We start from the raw sequence: 16104 nt of genomic DNA on the forward strand, positions 1-16104 counted from the left end.
GCGTCATCACAATTACATCTCCAACATTTTGCTTGCATATCTGGATACATACACAATAATTTTTTAGGATCTAAATGCCATCTATAAAACATTTTATAAAAATTTTCCCTCAAATTCTGTGCCTGCGTGAATTTAACATTTCTAACCCATTTTTTTCCCTAAGTTTCCAATAATATTGGCTCCTGAAAATTTTGTGCCCACTTTATCATACAGTCCTTTACCAAGTCCCTTTCAGAATCTATTTCAAGTAACACATTATACAATCTCTTTATTATGCTCCTGAGACTGATTTCTAATTTGCTTTACCAAATTTCCCTCGTTCTGCTCTATACCAATTTTCTGATCTTCCTTCCATCTAGCACGTAGTTGCTCATATTGAAACCAAGTATAATTTTTCCCTTCCTCTTTTAATACGTGCAGAGATTTTAATTGCAAATTACCTCTTTCAGTATATAAAAGATCTTTATATGTAATCATTTCCTGATTCTGTTCTATATTTATATTCTCTATTGTATGTCTAGGACTTGCCCATATAGGAACCTTATAATTTAGTTTATAAGAGTATTTTTTCCAAACACGCAGAAGAGCAGTTGATTTTTAAAGGCCTTATCCACTTTTTTGTCATAAATTAAATATGCATGCCATCCATATAGCAAGTCATAACCTTCTATATTCAAAATTCTTTCCTCCGTTAAATTAAACTGTTCCTCCGTTAAATTAAACTCAACAGCAAAACTGTTGAGATTGTATACCTAGCAGTAAGGATAAGAAGACTAGCTTCACATTGCTAGAGGTAGATTCTCAGAGCTATCGAATACTGATTATGAATTGTCTAGTTAGCTGACTTATTTCCTTACTTCCATTTGTATGAGAAATATAAGGCATCTGGTTTAAGAACTCCTATTTTTTTTTTCTTCATCAAATGTTTGGCTAACAAGAGACCCTAAAAAAAGAATAAGAAATAAAAAGGGACACTCTAAGAAAAAAAGTGAAAGAAATGTTTGTGACATGAAAACATGCAAGAAAATATTTGTACCAAATATATACAGTTCTAGAAAGAAGAGTAAAAAAATATATCTTGAGCTGATAACAAAGGAAGAGCAAACACAGTGGTAAGAGAAGAAGCAAGAGATGTAGAAAATATTATGCATCACTGGAACACCAGAACAATTTTCAAGCCTTTGTAAAGGAGCTATGGACCATCAGTTAACAGTGTTATTCCTAAACAAAATAATTTAGGGCTGTTCCGTTTGTTCAAGATAATTTTTGTCCATGTCCTGAAGAGCAAATTTAATTAATTATAGAGATTCTTCTTCATTTTTGCTTTTATTTAAACTGATCTAAAGATTTAAACAACCAAATAAATGATTCCTCTTTTAAATGGCACTTCATAGATTACCTACAGGAGTTATTCTGCTATTTGTCACCAGACAGATTTGTTTTCCATTTTAAAATGGAAATGGCTTAGGACCGGGCTATTTACAGGACCGCCTACTGCCACAAACAGCCTCCCATCGACCTGTGCGCTCCCACAGGGAGGGCCTCCTTGGGGTGCCGCCGGTGAAACAATGTCGACTGGCCACCCCCAGGGGTAGGGCCTTCTCTGTGGGGGCTCCTGCCCTCTGGAACGAGCTGCCCCCAGAGCTTCACCAACTCCCCGACCTTCGGACCTTCCGCCGTGAGTTGAAGACTCTTTTATTCCATCGAGCTGGGCTAGCCTGACTAAGTAATTTTAAATGGGGTTTTAGTTTTTTGTATTAATTAGTTTTTAAATATTTTGGCCATTATTTATATAAATTTTAGTCCGTTTTTAATGTGTATTTATTGTATCTTTTAAATTGGCTGTAAACCGCCCTGAGTCCTTCAGGAGAAGGGCGGTATACAAAAAACCCAATAACTCTTCAGGGCAGAATTTTTCAAAATTGTCATATTACGATTTTAGGATAGTAACTAAGTAAGTAACAGTACTTACAACCAAACAATTCATTTGGTTATATCTATTTTCCTAGAGCTTAAATATACTAAAAAAATAGTCTCCATTGAATTAAGACTTGTATTTTAATTCAATAGTAAATTAGTACAATTTAATTCAACAGTAAATTACAAAATTTGTGATAAATTTTACTACAAAACCACATAATTTATTAAAACTGTTAAACTTTTGGTTTACAGTGTTAGTAAATTAATTCTATGTATGTCTATGGAGATTTGCAGTCATCCAGGTCCTGATTGTCCCAAAGATGCTTTTCCAAGTGGCAACTGGACTTTCTGGTTTTTCATTGAAGATGTTTCGCTGATCTGATCTGATCTGAACTGAAAAAGCTTCTTGAATGAGAAGTGAAATGTCTTCAAAGAAAAACCAGGAAGTTCAGTTGCCTCTTGAGAAAGCACCTTTGAGATAATTCTGTGTATATTTTTCATATCCTAATAAATTGTACCCAATTTGGGTAATGGATTTTAACCAAAATCAGATTGTAAAAACATCAATCTATAAGAAAAAGAATCTTGCCAGATTAACTATTTCGTTTTTTGCTTAAGTAACTTTCTTAATAAGACTGTGAAGAAAGCTATAGACTTAATATATTTTGATCTGCTTTAGAACACCAATATAGACAATCAAAAGAATTAGAACTCTTGTGAAGGGAAGGTTAAGGTGGGCACATAACAACACACTTCAAGTCCCTGAAGAAGAGTCGAAAAAAAGAAGTTTTCCAGACTGCAGGATGTGGAATAATGGATTTTATCATTGGATTTTGACTGTTTATTAAGATGACTCTTAATAATCAGTCAAAATCCAACAATAAAATCCATTATTAAACAATCATCCAGCGAATCGGTGCCTCCTCCCCTGCACGGGAGGTGCTTGAGCAGAGGGTGGCATCTGCCGGGGATTCCCCTTCCTCCTCTGAGTGGAAGGTATGATTTTCATGGCGCAGAATCATCAGGATCAGCAGCGGGAAGAGCCGATTTAATTTCCTGCTGCTTCAAGGAAGGGGAGGGGGCAGTGGGGGAAGGGCCAGAGTTAAGATGCTGCAGACCCAAGTCCGGCTCAGCCCAGCCCAGCCGTGGAAGCTTCCAGGGGAGCTTTGGATGAGTCGTTGCCCCTCGGACCAACTTAGAAGGCCGCTAGGGTGAGGGCCAAGCGGGAGGGGAAGGCAACCTCTACAGAACCACCTTGAGCTCCTAAGGAGAGACGGCAGATCAGTCTGGCAGAGCACGATGGGTGTCCCTGCCCTCCGTCTGTTCTTCCAGCCTGAGGGCTCCTCTCGGGGATTTGGGTTTCTACCCTGAGTAGCGGGTTGGACTGGATTTGATCCCGTTGAAGGCGACTCGTTGCCAGGCCTGACCGGAACACCAAAAGGCAGCCCCTGGAAGCAAAGAACGCCCTGACTGCTCCTCCGAAGTGATTGCCCGGAGAAGGTCAGGGAGAAACCGAGCGCTTCTCCCGTCTCTCCTCTTCGGCCAGCTCGCTCCTCCGGGAAGAAGAAAGGCGCAGCTGCACTGCACCACTTTCTCCCAAGGCCGCCGCTGCACCGGGCGGAGCCAGCCCACCGCTCCGAGTTCCCGCGGCTTCCAGGCTCAGAGGCGGAAACTTTCCTGGCCAGCTGGAAGCTGCCGGGACGGTCCTGAAGCGCCGCGCCATCGCCTTCCCCGCCCGGGACCACTGCTCGGAGGCGGGGGAGGGGGGAGAAAGTGGGGGCTTGGGCTACTTTCAGCTTGGCGGTCCTCAGCCAAGAGTCCCGGCCGGCCTTTCTGCCTTCCCTGCGGCCCGCCTCTTGCCTCGTCTTTGCTCGGAGGCGCCGAGCGCGGCTGGTAGCTCAGCCTTGGGGGGCTCCGCCATCGGAAACGCCCTGCTCGGAGCTGGGGTGTCAAGTGGATTCGTCCCGTTGAGCCGCGGCCAGTTGGCGCCCCTCAGCCCGAAGCCTGCCGAGACTCCCCCCGCGGCTCCCTCGGGAGTACCCGCGAGCCACCGCGGAGAGACGCGGCCGCCCCGCAGCCCGCCCACTTCCCCGGCCCGGCGCCGCAGCGGTCGCGAGTCCCCGTCCAAGGTGCTGAAGGCGCTCAGCTCCCGGCCGCTCGACGGCTTACCGCGCTCCAGACCGTGACGCAGCGCCTCCCGCTCCGGCTCCGTCTCGATCTCCCCGATCACAGCCAGCAGCGCGTGCCGCCTCCGCCGCCCTCCGCCGCCGGGCGCCTCCATAGCCGCAGCCCACCACTCGCGCTCAGCAGAAGCCGCGGGACTCGGCTCTTAAAAGCGCTCGGCCGCGCGCAGCTTGGCCCTTCCCCGCGCACGTGGACGGCCTCGGCCGCGCCTTGCCAGGCTTCGAGAGAGAGGCGGCTGCCCGGGCCGGCGGCACGTGGCCCTGCGAGCTGGGCGAGAGGCTGGCCCGCGCCGCAACTGCGACACTCGGCCGCCGCCCACGCTCCGGAGAGGCCGAGGAAGAGTTGTCGGCAACGGCCGCCGCTATCTGGGGCCGCTGGGTAAAGCAAGGAGGCCCCGTCTCCGTTTCGCAGGAGAGCGTCGTCGACGTCCCAGTCTAGCGGGCAGGCGCCCGGAGTCCTCTGGCGGTCTCCTTGGGCGGCTTGGTTGAAGAGCTGAAAACAGAGTGAGAGAGCCTGCCGGAAGAGTGGTACACCCGGATAATCTGTATTCTGTTCTAAGGAGAGTAAATGAAACGAGTCAAGAATCCCAGTAAAGGCATAATAAAAGATTTCACATTCGGAGTAGTTTGTATCCTCTGCAAATTTAAGCAGCTGCCTGTTTAGCCGGAAGCCAAGCCTACTTGTGAACAGCTTAAAAAGCAACCCACCCAACACCAACCCTCGGGCAGTCCACTTCTGAAAGCCTCTTATGCCTTCTCCTCAAATCCACTAACAGCAGGTCCTCTTCTCCCATGCCAGCTTTTTTTTTTTTATTTACATTTATATCCCGCCCTTCTCCGAAGACTCAGGGCGGCTTACATTGTGTAAGGCAATAGTCTCATCCTATTTGTATATTATATACAAAGTCAACTGCATCAACAGCTGCATCTCCATCTATGTACCGGTTCACATTCTCAAAAACAAAACAAACTAAAAGGACATGAATGTGACATAATCTTTATTTGAAGTATTGTATACAAACTTGAATTCAAAATTCATAAAACCATTAGCAAACCATAATATATAGGATTGATATTAGAGAATGTATACTTAAGAATCACTAGGGTTGATGAAAAGCTCACGGAAGAGCTCCTGATTATTTTGGAAAGATCTCAAAAAGGCAATTTCCAGATTTCAGGGAGTTCCACAGAGCGGGAGCCTGGTTCTAGGCCCTGCACCATGTCTCATTGGGGGGGGGGTCTCTCCACATCCCACCTCAGAAGAAATGTACCCCCTAAGTCAGTTCCGTCCGAAGGCAGCGGAGTCACAAAGAGAGATCGAAGGCAGCTGTGCGAGTGGGATTGAAACAGCGGCAGCTCCCGCGTGGACACCTGAATCGATTCGATTCTGCCAAATGCAGCGTTTCCCTGCCTCCGTCTGGCGGTCAGGCCCACCGGGGTACCTGGAACCCATCCGAAGGTCTCCCTGCGTTAGAAAAGGTGGTGACACGTGACTAGCCTCACGTCCTCTTGTCGCAAATGTTGCCTACTTTGACTAGTCCCTCAGAAGGGGCGCCAGCGAGCGAAGCCCCCGCACCGAGGGAATCCCGGCCCTGCAGCTCAGAGGGGAAGCGGGAGGGCCGCGGCGACCCACCCGAAGAGGCGCTCCCGGCACAGGGAAGGCCCGCCCACGGAACGCCCCGCCCCGCCCCGCCCCGCCGCCGCCAAAGGGCCCGGGACTTGGAGGGGCGGTGCCAGCGGGGATCCTGTTGCGCCTGCGCACGTGCCCGCAGGGAAGGCGCCGTGCGTCCTTGGGAGGGGGCGCGCTTGCCGCGCTAGCGCCCTGCGGCTGCGCAGACCTGCGTCGTCGCCCCGCCCACCGCCCTGCCGCCGTCGGCGTCGCCATGGACCCGTCGGGCTCGGCTCCCTCGATGGCCGACACGCCTCGCCTGCTGGTGGAGGACTCGCAGCCGGAGCCGGAGCCGGAGCCGGAGCGGGGGGGCGAGGCGCTGAGCCCGGTCCTGGAGCCGCCGCCGCCGCCGCCGCCGCGCTCGCTAGGGTGCCCGGAGGCCGGCGAAGGTGAGGGGCCGGGCAAACGGGCGGGCGGGGCGCGGCCTCCGGGGCGGCGGCCGAGCCTCTCTCCGCCTCGCAGCGTCGGCGCCCTCGCCCAGCCCGGATTGGGAGCGCGGCCAGGACCGGGATGAGGCCGGCGATGCGCGGGAGGGCCGCGGAGGGAGCAGCGGCGGCGTCGACCGCGCGGGCTTCCCTGGGCCTCGGGCCGCCTGTCCCCCCGCTCCGACGGGGCGGCGGTGGCGGAGCGGGCGGAGAGGCAGCCGCGGCGGTGGCGGCCTCCATAAAGGGCCCCTCTTGCCCTCTGCCGGCACAGCCGGGCGATGTCGGTGGGCGAACCGCGGAACCGGAGACGGTTAAAACGGCCGAGGAACCGGCGGTGGCGGGACGGCACAGGCTCTGCCGGGCCCCGATGGTCGCGGAGGGCGAAGGTTGGGCTCCGCCACCCCCGCCTCGGCTGGCGGGCAGTTTCTCTGCCAGGGGAAGCCCCGGGAAAGGCGCCTGCTTCGAAAGAGGCCAAGACCGGGGCTTTGTCCTGGCGCTGTTGTCAGGACGGGTTTCAAATCCGGCCAACGGCCTCTTTTAAAAGTTGCCTTTCGCTTGGGGTAAAATGCTCAGCTTTGAGGCCCATCTACGACTAGCTGTTCTAATAGCATTTCAAAAGAATTGTGAGACTGCACAAGGCCATTTGGGGGCTTTGGGCTGCTGGGCAGGTTCCCTGGCCAGCCCCGACCCCCCCCCTCCTCTGCTGACTTGCTCTAGCCTAACCTCAGCTTTTCTTACGTTCTAGTAAAGTAATTGTGGCCATTTCACAACATAACCAAGCATCAATTACTGGTTCTTTCTTAGTTCCACCTGCAGACCAAGATAAAGTGGGCTGTCATACAGTAAGGAAGTCCAGCAGTGATTCTTCTGAAGGGTAAATATCTGTCATATTTCTTTTTCACCCAACTGGGCAGCTCACCCCAAATAAAACAAATGCAGAGATGGCACGAATGACAAACTGGACAGGAACAGAGCAATGGGGCATCCTTCTCTTTTGTGAAAGGCCTGCAGGAACAGCCCTTCTAAGCCCTAGCAGGGTGGGCCTTCCAGTTCCCACGTGGGGGGAGTCTCATTCCAGAAGACAGGTGGTGCTTCCGGGAAGGGCCTCTTGCACGGCCCTGGGAGATGATGCTGTTGAAGGAACCCGAAGCACAGAAGCAGGCCAGATCAGGTCAGCTGGGCAGACACTACAGGAGACAGGCGATTCCTCAAGGAACTCGGCCTTTACAAGAGAAGTGGTACCATTGCAGCGTTGGAAGGAATTGTGCAGATGGACAGACCAAGGTGTTTTCCTAGGCAGAGACTTTCTTTGTCTTTCTACTCCTGCCATTAAGATGCTTTTCCTAATGTTCACCTGGAATTGCTTTCCTGTAACTCGGGATTATTGTTATTCTGTGTTCTGGGGTGAAGGATGTTGGTATGTGTAGCATCCCTTCAGAAAATTGACATATGCCACCATAATTCCCTTCTTCTTGGGGCTAGGTGATCCGATTTCTCTCAATCCTTTCTCAGAGGACCGAGTTTGCAGCTTTTTAATTACCTGCAGTTGAAAAGCCCTAATTCTCTGAGCCTTACCTGTATATCCGATGTGTATCCCATTTGTTTTGACTGCCTGAAAAGTTACTAGTTGCTAGTTGGTATGCTGGACCATGAGCAACATTTGCACTTGAATTCCCCAGTTCGAGCTCCGTGTCCAGCCATGTCCCTGGAATAATGCAGCTCCATAAAGAAACTCCGGAGAGCCCAGCGTCTGCCTACCTCCTCCTGGAGAGGACACCACCGGTGAAGAACCCTCATCCTTGGCCATTGGAGGATGTTGATCCTGTCTCTTCTACGCAGGAGGACATGTTTGGCCAGAACAGCTCAACAGGTGACGAAAGGCTGTGATCTCTTCTTCAATGAAGTCAGGCTGGCCTGTTTTGCTTATCCCGGTATTTGAGGAGCAGGTGACAACTAAGAGAGGAGACCTCTGAGGTCCAGAGCCACCTAGGGCCCCTAAGTAACTCCTGTTTGTAGACCAACTTTTTGATGAATAGTAATTTTAAGCAGGATGGTGAAAAACGTAGTACATACAGTGTACGTCTTGTGAGCTAAATGTAAGTGGAATAGAAACCGTTTGGTCCCATGACATAGAATAGAATAGAATAGAATAGAATTTTTATTGGCCGAGTGTGATTGGACACACAAGGAATTTGTCTTGGTGCATATGCTCTCAGTGTACATAAAAGAAAAGATACCTTCATCAAGGTACAACATTTACGACACAAATGATGGTCATAGGGTACAATTTAACACTTAATGATACAACACTTAATGATAAGCATAGGGTACAAATAAGCAAATTTTGTGGAGAGCGACCTGAGCCTGCTGTTCAGAGCCCTAGAGCTGAATGCCATGCCCCCCCCCCCATTGTTCAAAAATAGAAAGGGGGAGGGCGCAGTGGTTTCCATTTCAGATAGAATGTTTAACGCCCGTTTGCACTTGTTGCATTACCAAAATATCTGTTTTCAGTATAATAAGCAAATTTATAGTTGTAACCATAGGTTGTTCCAAGGTGAATATTCACCTTAAAGCATTACTCTCTTTTCTTGTGCAGACAGCTTTGAGTATGTTGTAACCTGGATCAGCAATGTTGAGAAAAGTATCAAACAGGGCTGTGGGTTTCTCAAAGAAGAGGGATTCTTGTGATTCCCCTGTGGCATCTGGAGAGCCATAGTTCTTGAGCACTAAATTTTCTCCTGACCTGCCAGGAGCAGCTGACTGGCTTCCCAGGAAGCAGCCTCTCCAGGTAAAGCTAATTCTTGAGTGCTGGAGAATGTGAAGCCTCTTCCAGCCAGCCACACTGTTCCTGGCAGCCATGTGAAGGGTCAGAGGTCTTTTGCAGTTTGGGGTAGGTGGGGGAAAGCACCACTGGCAACTGGGACCTGGTGTCAAGTTTTGGAAGGCAATTTTCTTTTTGCTTCTTAACTGCCACATATTTTAGCTGGGAAAGTTGGGAGGGGGTTGTTGTTGGAGCGGTAGAAAGTTAGTCATAACAACATTCCGTATTCAAGGACTTTTGCCTGCGTCTGATGTAAACTGCCTGAAGATTGTATCCAATTGAGTGTGAAGAGTTGATTGGACAACGTGATGAACTTGTGGGTGTGGGGCAGGGCAATGAACTGTCAACTGGGTGTGGAAACCTGGAAGCTTTCAGTTTCAGGTTTTCCCAGCTGTGCCAACATGATATCTCTAATAAATTGGAACTTTGAGGAACCTCAAGCCTCAGAGCTTTATTTCATTGGGGGTGTTCCTTGGAACCCTGACACCTGGATTTTGAAGTGACTCATATGTGTTTTAATGCAATTGGAATACCTCCAGGCAGTGGATGCACCCTGTCTAGAGTGGAAGATGCAAGTTCCCCATTATCCACTCCGGCTGATCCTCTGCACGTCCTTCAGCTCTCTGGCCAAGGGCCTCTTTCCAAGTAAGTGGAAAGCTTGCCAGGGTCTTTTCCGACTGATGTGTGCTCCCTTATGTCTCTCCTGTTGAGATCCCTTTATGGGTGTCTTTCTTTTGGGGTGGTTCCTTTTTTTAATCACTTAGTTTGCTTTGTTGCTTCTTCTTTCTCCTTTTGGTGTTCCTTGATTTTGTTTGGGTTCTTGCTCTGAAAATTTGAGGTGTGCAAAATATTTCAAGGTTGGCTCTAAAACTTGAAATTACTTGCAGCCCATTTTGAAGTTGGACTGTCAGATCTGGAGATCAGAACATTTGTGCATTAAGATAGTTTGGCTATCTGCTAGGGACTGAGGCCTCCACTTTGCTCTTCCTCCAGCCTTTTGCTTGTCTTCTGTTGGCTGAAGTAGAGGGATGGGTCTTCATCTGTTGACTGTTCTCTTTCTCCTTAGTTGTGCTTCAGGTCTTGCTAGAACAACTTCTGATGTCTTACAACCAGTGCCTTTTATTCTTCCAAGAAGCCCAACTGAACAGGAGGCAGAAGGTATGCCATCCCTTTTTGCCAGATTAATTGGGCCAGGATTAGTTATGGTTGTTCTATCATGAGAATGTCCCGGTTCCCCCCTTGGTTTCTGGGGGAGGGGCTCTGAGGACTGACTTGATCTTACATTTAGGAGTGGCCGTGCAATGGAGTAGTCAGTTTCCTTTACTTGCCATGAGGCTTTCTTGCTCTAATAGTCCGCCTGGACTATTGCAATGCTCTCTACATGGGGCTCCCCTTGAAGAGCACCAGGAGGCTCCAGCTAGTCCAGAATGCGGCCGCGCGGGTGATAGAGGGAGCACCGCGTTGCTCCCACATAACACCCATCCTGCGCGGCCTACACTGGCTGCCGGTAGCCTTCCGGGTGCAATTCAAGGTTCTGGTCACCATCTTTAAAGCGCTCCATGGCTTAGGACCGGTATATTTACTGCCGCCGATTGCCTCCCAACGACCTGTGCGCTCCCACAGAGCGGGCCTCCTCAGGGTGCCGTCGACCAAACAATGTAGGTTGGTGACCCCCAGGGGGAGGGCCTTCTCTGTGGTGGCACCGACCCTGTGGAACAAGCTTCCTCCGGGTTTACGACAACTCCCTGACCTCCGGACCTTCAGACGTGAACTGAAGACCTTATTATTTCAGCGAGCTAGACTAGCCTAAGAATAAATTATTTTAGTTAAATTTTAATCGGTTTTTAATCGGTTTTTACCGTTTTAGTGATTTGGCTATTATAATATTTAGTTTTAATTGGGTTTTATATTGCTTATTTATTATATTGTTTTATTTTAATATGCCTGTGAACCGCCCTGAGTCCTATTGGAGATGGTGCGGTATAAAAGTGTGATTAATAAATAAATAAATAAACTGAAGGAATACAGCTTTCCTGTTTCCTATTCATTTAGAAAATTTATATGGCTGCCCAGCAAACTCAAAAATGACTTCAAGAGAAATACAAAAGTAAAACCTCAAAAGTAGAAGCCAAGAAACCCTTGCTCCCCTAGTGACAACAACCAAACAAACCATTTAGTGGGCACCCTCTACAGATACAACAACCAAGGGTCTCCAGGCCCACTGGCAAAATCATGTCTTCAAAGGCGTCCTTTGAAAGAATACGAAGGAGGGAGCCACCATGGAGAAGGCTCTTCTTCTTGGTTCCACTAGATCAGAGATGTCAAACTCAAGGCGCAGGGGCCAGATCCGGCCTGCAGAATGCTTAGATCTGGCCCACAGGGCTGCCTTGGAAGCAGCAAAGGATTGGCCCATGGTGCCTCTGCCAGTAAAAATGGAGGCGAGGGCCCTCCTGAGCTCTGTTTGCACTGGCAGAGGGTTGCAGGAAGCCGCTGCAGCTGAAAACAGAGCTTGGGACCCTTTTTGCTGGCAGAGTGCTTGGACCGCCATAGGCACCTCCTACACGATGTCGAGTGATGTCGAGCTAGCCACACCCACCCTGGCCACACCCACCCTGGGTCAAACATAACACTAATGCGGCCCTCAATGAAATCAAATTTGATACCCCTGCACTAGATGGACCTCTTTAAGAAAGGGGACCTGTAACATACCCTGCCTTCCCCATTCTGATGGGTCAGATGGATTTAACTGGGAAAAGGCATTCCTTCAAATGACCTGGCCCCAAGCCTTGTAGGACTTCGAAGGCGATAACCAGCACGTTGAATTGGGCCCAGAAGCAAATCGGGAACCAGCACAGCTTCTGCAAGAAAGCTGAAGGGTGTGCAAAACTAGATTTGCCACTGCATTTTAACCAATTGAACTAAGTGAAATTTCTGGGAACTTTTCAAGGACAGCCCCATGTGAAATGCATCACAGCAGTCAAGAATGTAGTCAGTTTTCTAATCTCTACTTTTTTCACAATTTTAACTAGGAAAGCAGGAAAGCACACCATTGGAGACTGCAAGCACCTTTCAGGGCTCTGTTCCAGTTTCTCAAGATGCTTTTGTGCTGCCGTCCCAGCCCGAGTTCTCTCACGTGAGTGACTTCCTGGACTGCTGCTGGGATGAATGCCGGCAGCAGCCAGGCAAGTGGCCCCAATGAGACTGTCATGTTCCTACAGGCCTTTTCTGTGGCACAAAGAATTCTGAAGAAGTCCAATTGTCAACCTGGGAATAGCAATTGCACTTAGACTTATATAATGCTTTCCAGTGCTTTCCAGCCCTCTCTAAGCAGAGTCAGCATATTGCCCCCAACAATCTGGATCCTCATTTTACTGATCTTGGAAATATAGAAGGCTGAGTCAACCTTGAGCCGGTGAGAATTGAACTGCTGAACTTCTGGCAGCCGGCAGTCAGCAAAAGTATCCTGCAGTACTGCATTCTAGCCACTGTGCCCCCCATCTCCTAGGGTGGGGATTTCTTTAGCCCTTTCCTTAAAAAGGAAAGGCTTTCTTGCTGAAGGCCCACTCCTGGCAGAGGAGAGCAGAATTATATTTATGGACTTTTTAAAATCAAAGTTTTAAAAATGAAGGTAAAAACTAATACAACCTAATGTAAAATAAGGGTGGGGGGGAGAAAGAAGGCTAAATGTGCAAGAAAGAAAGAAAAATAGAAAAGAAAAAAGATTCTAGCATCTATCCCAAAGGTGCTTTTTCAAGAGGCAATTGGACTTTCTGTTTTTTCTTTGAAGACATTTTGCTTCTCATCCAAGAAGCTTCTTTAGCTGAAGCTTCTTAGTCTCTCTGGGGAGACTAAGCTTCCATCTGGGCTTGGTGTCAGCCATGAAGGCAGCTGACTCAGGGCTGACAGGGTTGCAGAGTGGCCGGAGGGATGGCACCTGTTTTCTTTTCCTTTGCAGGATACTTTTCTCCCAACTCCAAGCCTGGAGGAAGGCTGTAAGATGGCAGCTGAGAAAGAAGGAAGTTCTGAGGGCTCTGAAATTCCCGAGGCAGCAACGTCAGCTTCTTTCGCAGAGGTTCCTTTGCCAGGACCCCCAGAGGATGACTGTGTTTTGGCCCTCTCGGCCAGTCAAGGAAGCCAGGTGACCACAGCAAAGGAGGAGAAAACCATTGATGTTAGTGCTTCTTGTGCTTTGGAGGAGAAGCTTTGCTTGCCTGATGGCTGCAGTGAACAGGAGGCTGATGAGGAGACTTCTGTTGGTGAACCGTGCAGTGGCCTTGGCCCTCAAGGCAGCGTGCCAAGCAAGGCATCTTTGCTCCTGGAGGGTGAAGCTGTCCCAGAGACTCCCTGTGAAAAGCCAGAAGAAGTCACATTGCTGGATGAAGGACTTTCCCTTCGTTTGACAATTTCCCAAGCTGTAGAACAAGCGGAATGTTCTGCAGTTAGGGAAGCCTTTTCCCCAAACGATCCACATATAACTGATCCACATGTAACTGGTGAGCCGGCACTTGTGGTGTCAGGGAAGCTAGAGCAAGGTCCTCTGGACAATCCCAACAAGGCTGTGCTGGAAGTGCAGAGCATGGGTCGGAGGATTAATCCTGGAATGATGCTGAAACAGTCCGATTCTGAGCCCCAACTCCAAAGAAGAGCCGGTAGTTTTCCTGGAGAGATTCTGCACGCCCATGTCCCACCAGGTAGGAACTGACCCAAGGGCAGCAACGTCTGCAAGAGAAGAGCTGGCTGCTCTCGGTGGGGGTGGGGGGAAGGGAGCTCCTTTGCAGGGACCAGGGAGCCTGCTGGGAGCAAAGCATCAGAGAGTCTTCTTTCTGTCCAAAACTCTCTTGAGTTTTCTCCCTTTGGCAGGAACTGGTGTCTTTGGTTACCTGTCTGCCTTCCCTTTCCATTAAGCCCATGCAATTTCTTTTGGCATAATAATTCTAATAAACAGTGTATTGTCTGAATCAATTTGTTTATACAGAGTATTAGTAAAATACTAGTAAAAATAATAATAACCATAATTAAAATACTAATATTTGCTTATTATAGTAAGATTCTTGCATCATTTACTTATATATATCAGTAATCTTTCATCTTAATTTCTACCTCTTTTATCTAATCATTGATAAAACATATCCTATGTTAAAAAATATTCTATTTCTTCCTTGTCTTTTATTATTAATGTCAATCTCTGCACAACCTAACATTTTTCTAATTAAACTTTCATCTGTAGGTGTGTCCTCATTTGTCTAATGTACAAATACAATTCTCGCTGCTCTTAACACAATTATTGTTAAATATGTAGTCCCTTTATTGTAATTTTCTGGTAATATACCTAACAAAAATAGTTCTGGTTTTAAGTCTATATGTTGCTTTATCATTTTCTCTAACCATGTATGTATTTTCATCCAAATATTTTTTGCTTTTGGAGAAGTCCACCACATATGGAAATAACTTGGTATCTGATCACATTTCCAACATTTTGCGGACATATTTTTATACATCTTTGCTCGTCTTGCGGGTGGCAAATGCCACCTATAGAACATTTTATACAGGTTTCCTTATAGGTAGTTGCCATTGTCAATTTGTCATTTCTGTCCCAGAGTTTTTGCCATTTATTCAGTCAGTTCTATAGCACATCCAAAGTTTTTTGCCCAACCTATCGTCGTTTCTTTCACCTGTTCATCTTCCATTTTAATACTTGACAAATAACTATATATATTTTCTTTATTAATTTTTCATCCATCCCTAAAAATATCGGCTCAAGTGCTGTTGGCTCTCTATAGAATCCAGAGGTCTTTGCATTTTTCACATATCTTGATTGTATTTGCAAGTATGGCCACCATGCTAAGTCTACTCCTTGATTTTGCAATTCCTGTGTCGCTTTAAGTTCCCCATCTTCATTTAAAATCTCTATATGTTACAATTCTTTCTAAGTTAATAACATTTAGATATATCAGTGCTTCCATTGTAGAAAGCCAGACTGGTATTTTCCTATAGTTTTTTGTTTTAACTTTTTCTCATACTAGAAGTAGTGCATTTCTTACATAATGTCTTTGGAAATGTTTATGTATTTTATTCTTATACCACAAAAAGGCATGCCACCTCAGTTGGAGATCATGTCCCTCCAATAATAACCTTCTTTGTCTCAGGTTTACCTACTCTTTCACCCAAATAAGTACAGATAGTAAAGCTCCCAATCTGACAACCCAAAAAAACCATTATTTTTAGATTCTTGAATAGAATAGAATAGAATAGAATAGAATAGAATAGAATAGAATAGAATAGAATAGAATAGAATAGAATAGAATTTTATTGGCCAAGTGTGATTGGACACACAAGGAATTTGTCTTGGTGCATCTGCTCTCAGTGTACATAAAAGAAAAGATACATTCATCAAGGTACAACATTTACAACACAATTGATGGTCAATATATCAATATAAATCATAAGGATTGCCAGCAACATTGCAACATTGTCAAACTTATTCTCGCTCTTTTCCCTTGCCAAATATATTTTAACATTAGTTTCTTCAATTCATTAAAACTTTTTGTCTAATTTTATAGGAAATGTTTGAAACAAAAAAAGTAATTTGGCAATATGTTCATCTTTTATAGTAGCTATTCTTCCTACCATCGATAGTTGCAGGTTCTTCCATTTCTCCAAATCTTGCTTGATTTGTTGCATTAATTTTATATAATTATCTTCTTTTAACTGTTGCACATCTTGCTGTTAAATAAATTCCTAAGTATTTTAATTTATTAACTACCTGGAGGTTTATCTTCTTAGCCAGCTCATTTTTCTGTTTATAAAAATTTTAACTTAACATTTTAGTTTTTTCTTTCTTTATTTTCAATCCTGCTACTTCTCCATATTCTTCTATTTTTGTTATTAATTTGGGGGCAGTTTCTAATGGTCCTTCTAAAATAAATACCAAGTCATCTGCAAATGCTTGTAATTTATATTTTTCTTTTTTTATTTCCATCCCTTTTATATCTGAATCTTGTCTAACTTTTCTGTTTAGCACGTCCAATGTTAATATAAATAGTAATGGGGTTAGTGGACATCTTGTACCCTTTCCTATATTGAAAT

At 46.7% G+C, this 16104-nt stretch overlaps 1 protein-coding gene across 4 annotated transcripts in view; it reads left to right on the plus strand.

The window, feature by feature from the left end:
- The first annotated feature begins 5878 nt into the window (after positions 1 to 5878).
- Positions 5879 to 16104, plus strand: part of TP53BP1 (tumor protein p53 binding protein 1) — a 41424-nt gene continuing 31198 nt past the window's right edge. For 2 of the 4 annotated variants that reach the window (XM_058155985.1, XM_058155986.1), the window contains exons 1-7: positions 6172 to 6583; positions 7002 to 7071; positions 7877 to 8067; positions 9558 to 9663; positions 10085 to 10176; positions 12048 to 12151; positions 12974 to 13709. In XM_058155985.1, coding sequence (XP_058011968.1) covers positions 6283 to 6583; positions 7002 to 7071; positions 7877 to 8067; positions 9558 to 9663; positions 10085 to 10176; positions 12048 to 12151; positions 12974 to 13709 — 1600 coding nt within the window. In that variant the 5' untranslated portion in view covers positions 6172 to 6282. The other 2 variants (XM_058155987.1, XM_058155988.1) reach the window with 2 other exon arrangements.

The sequence above is a fragment of the Ahaetulla prasina genome, chromosome 13 (assembly GCF_028640845.1).
Source record: "Ahaetulla prasina isolate Xishuangbanna chromosome 13, ASM2864084v1, whole genome shotgun sequence".
NCBI classification, from domain to species: domain Eukaryota; kingdom Metazoa; phylum Chordata; class Lepidosauria; order Squamata; family Colubridae; genus Ahaetulla; species Ahaetulla prasina.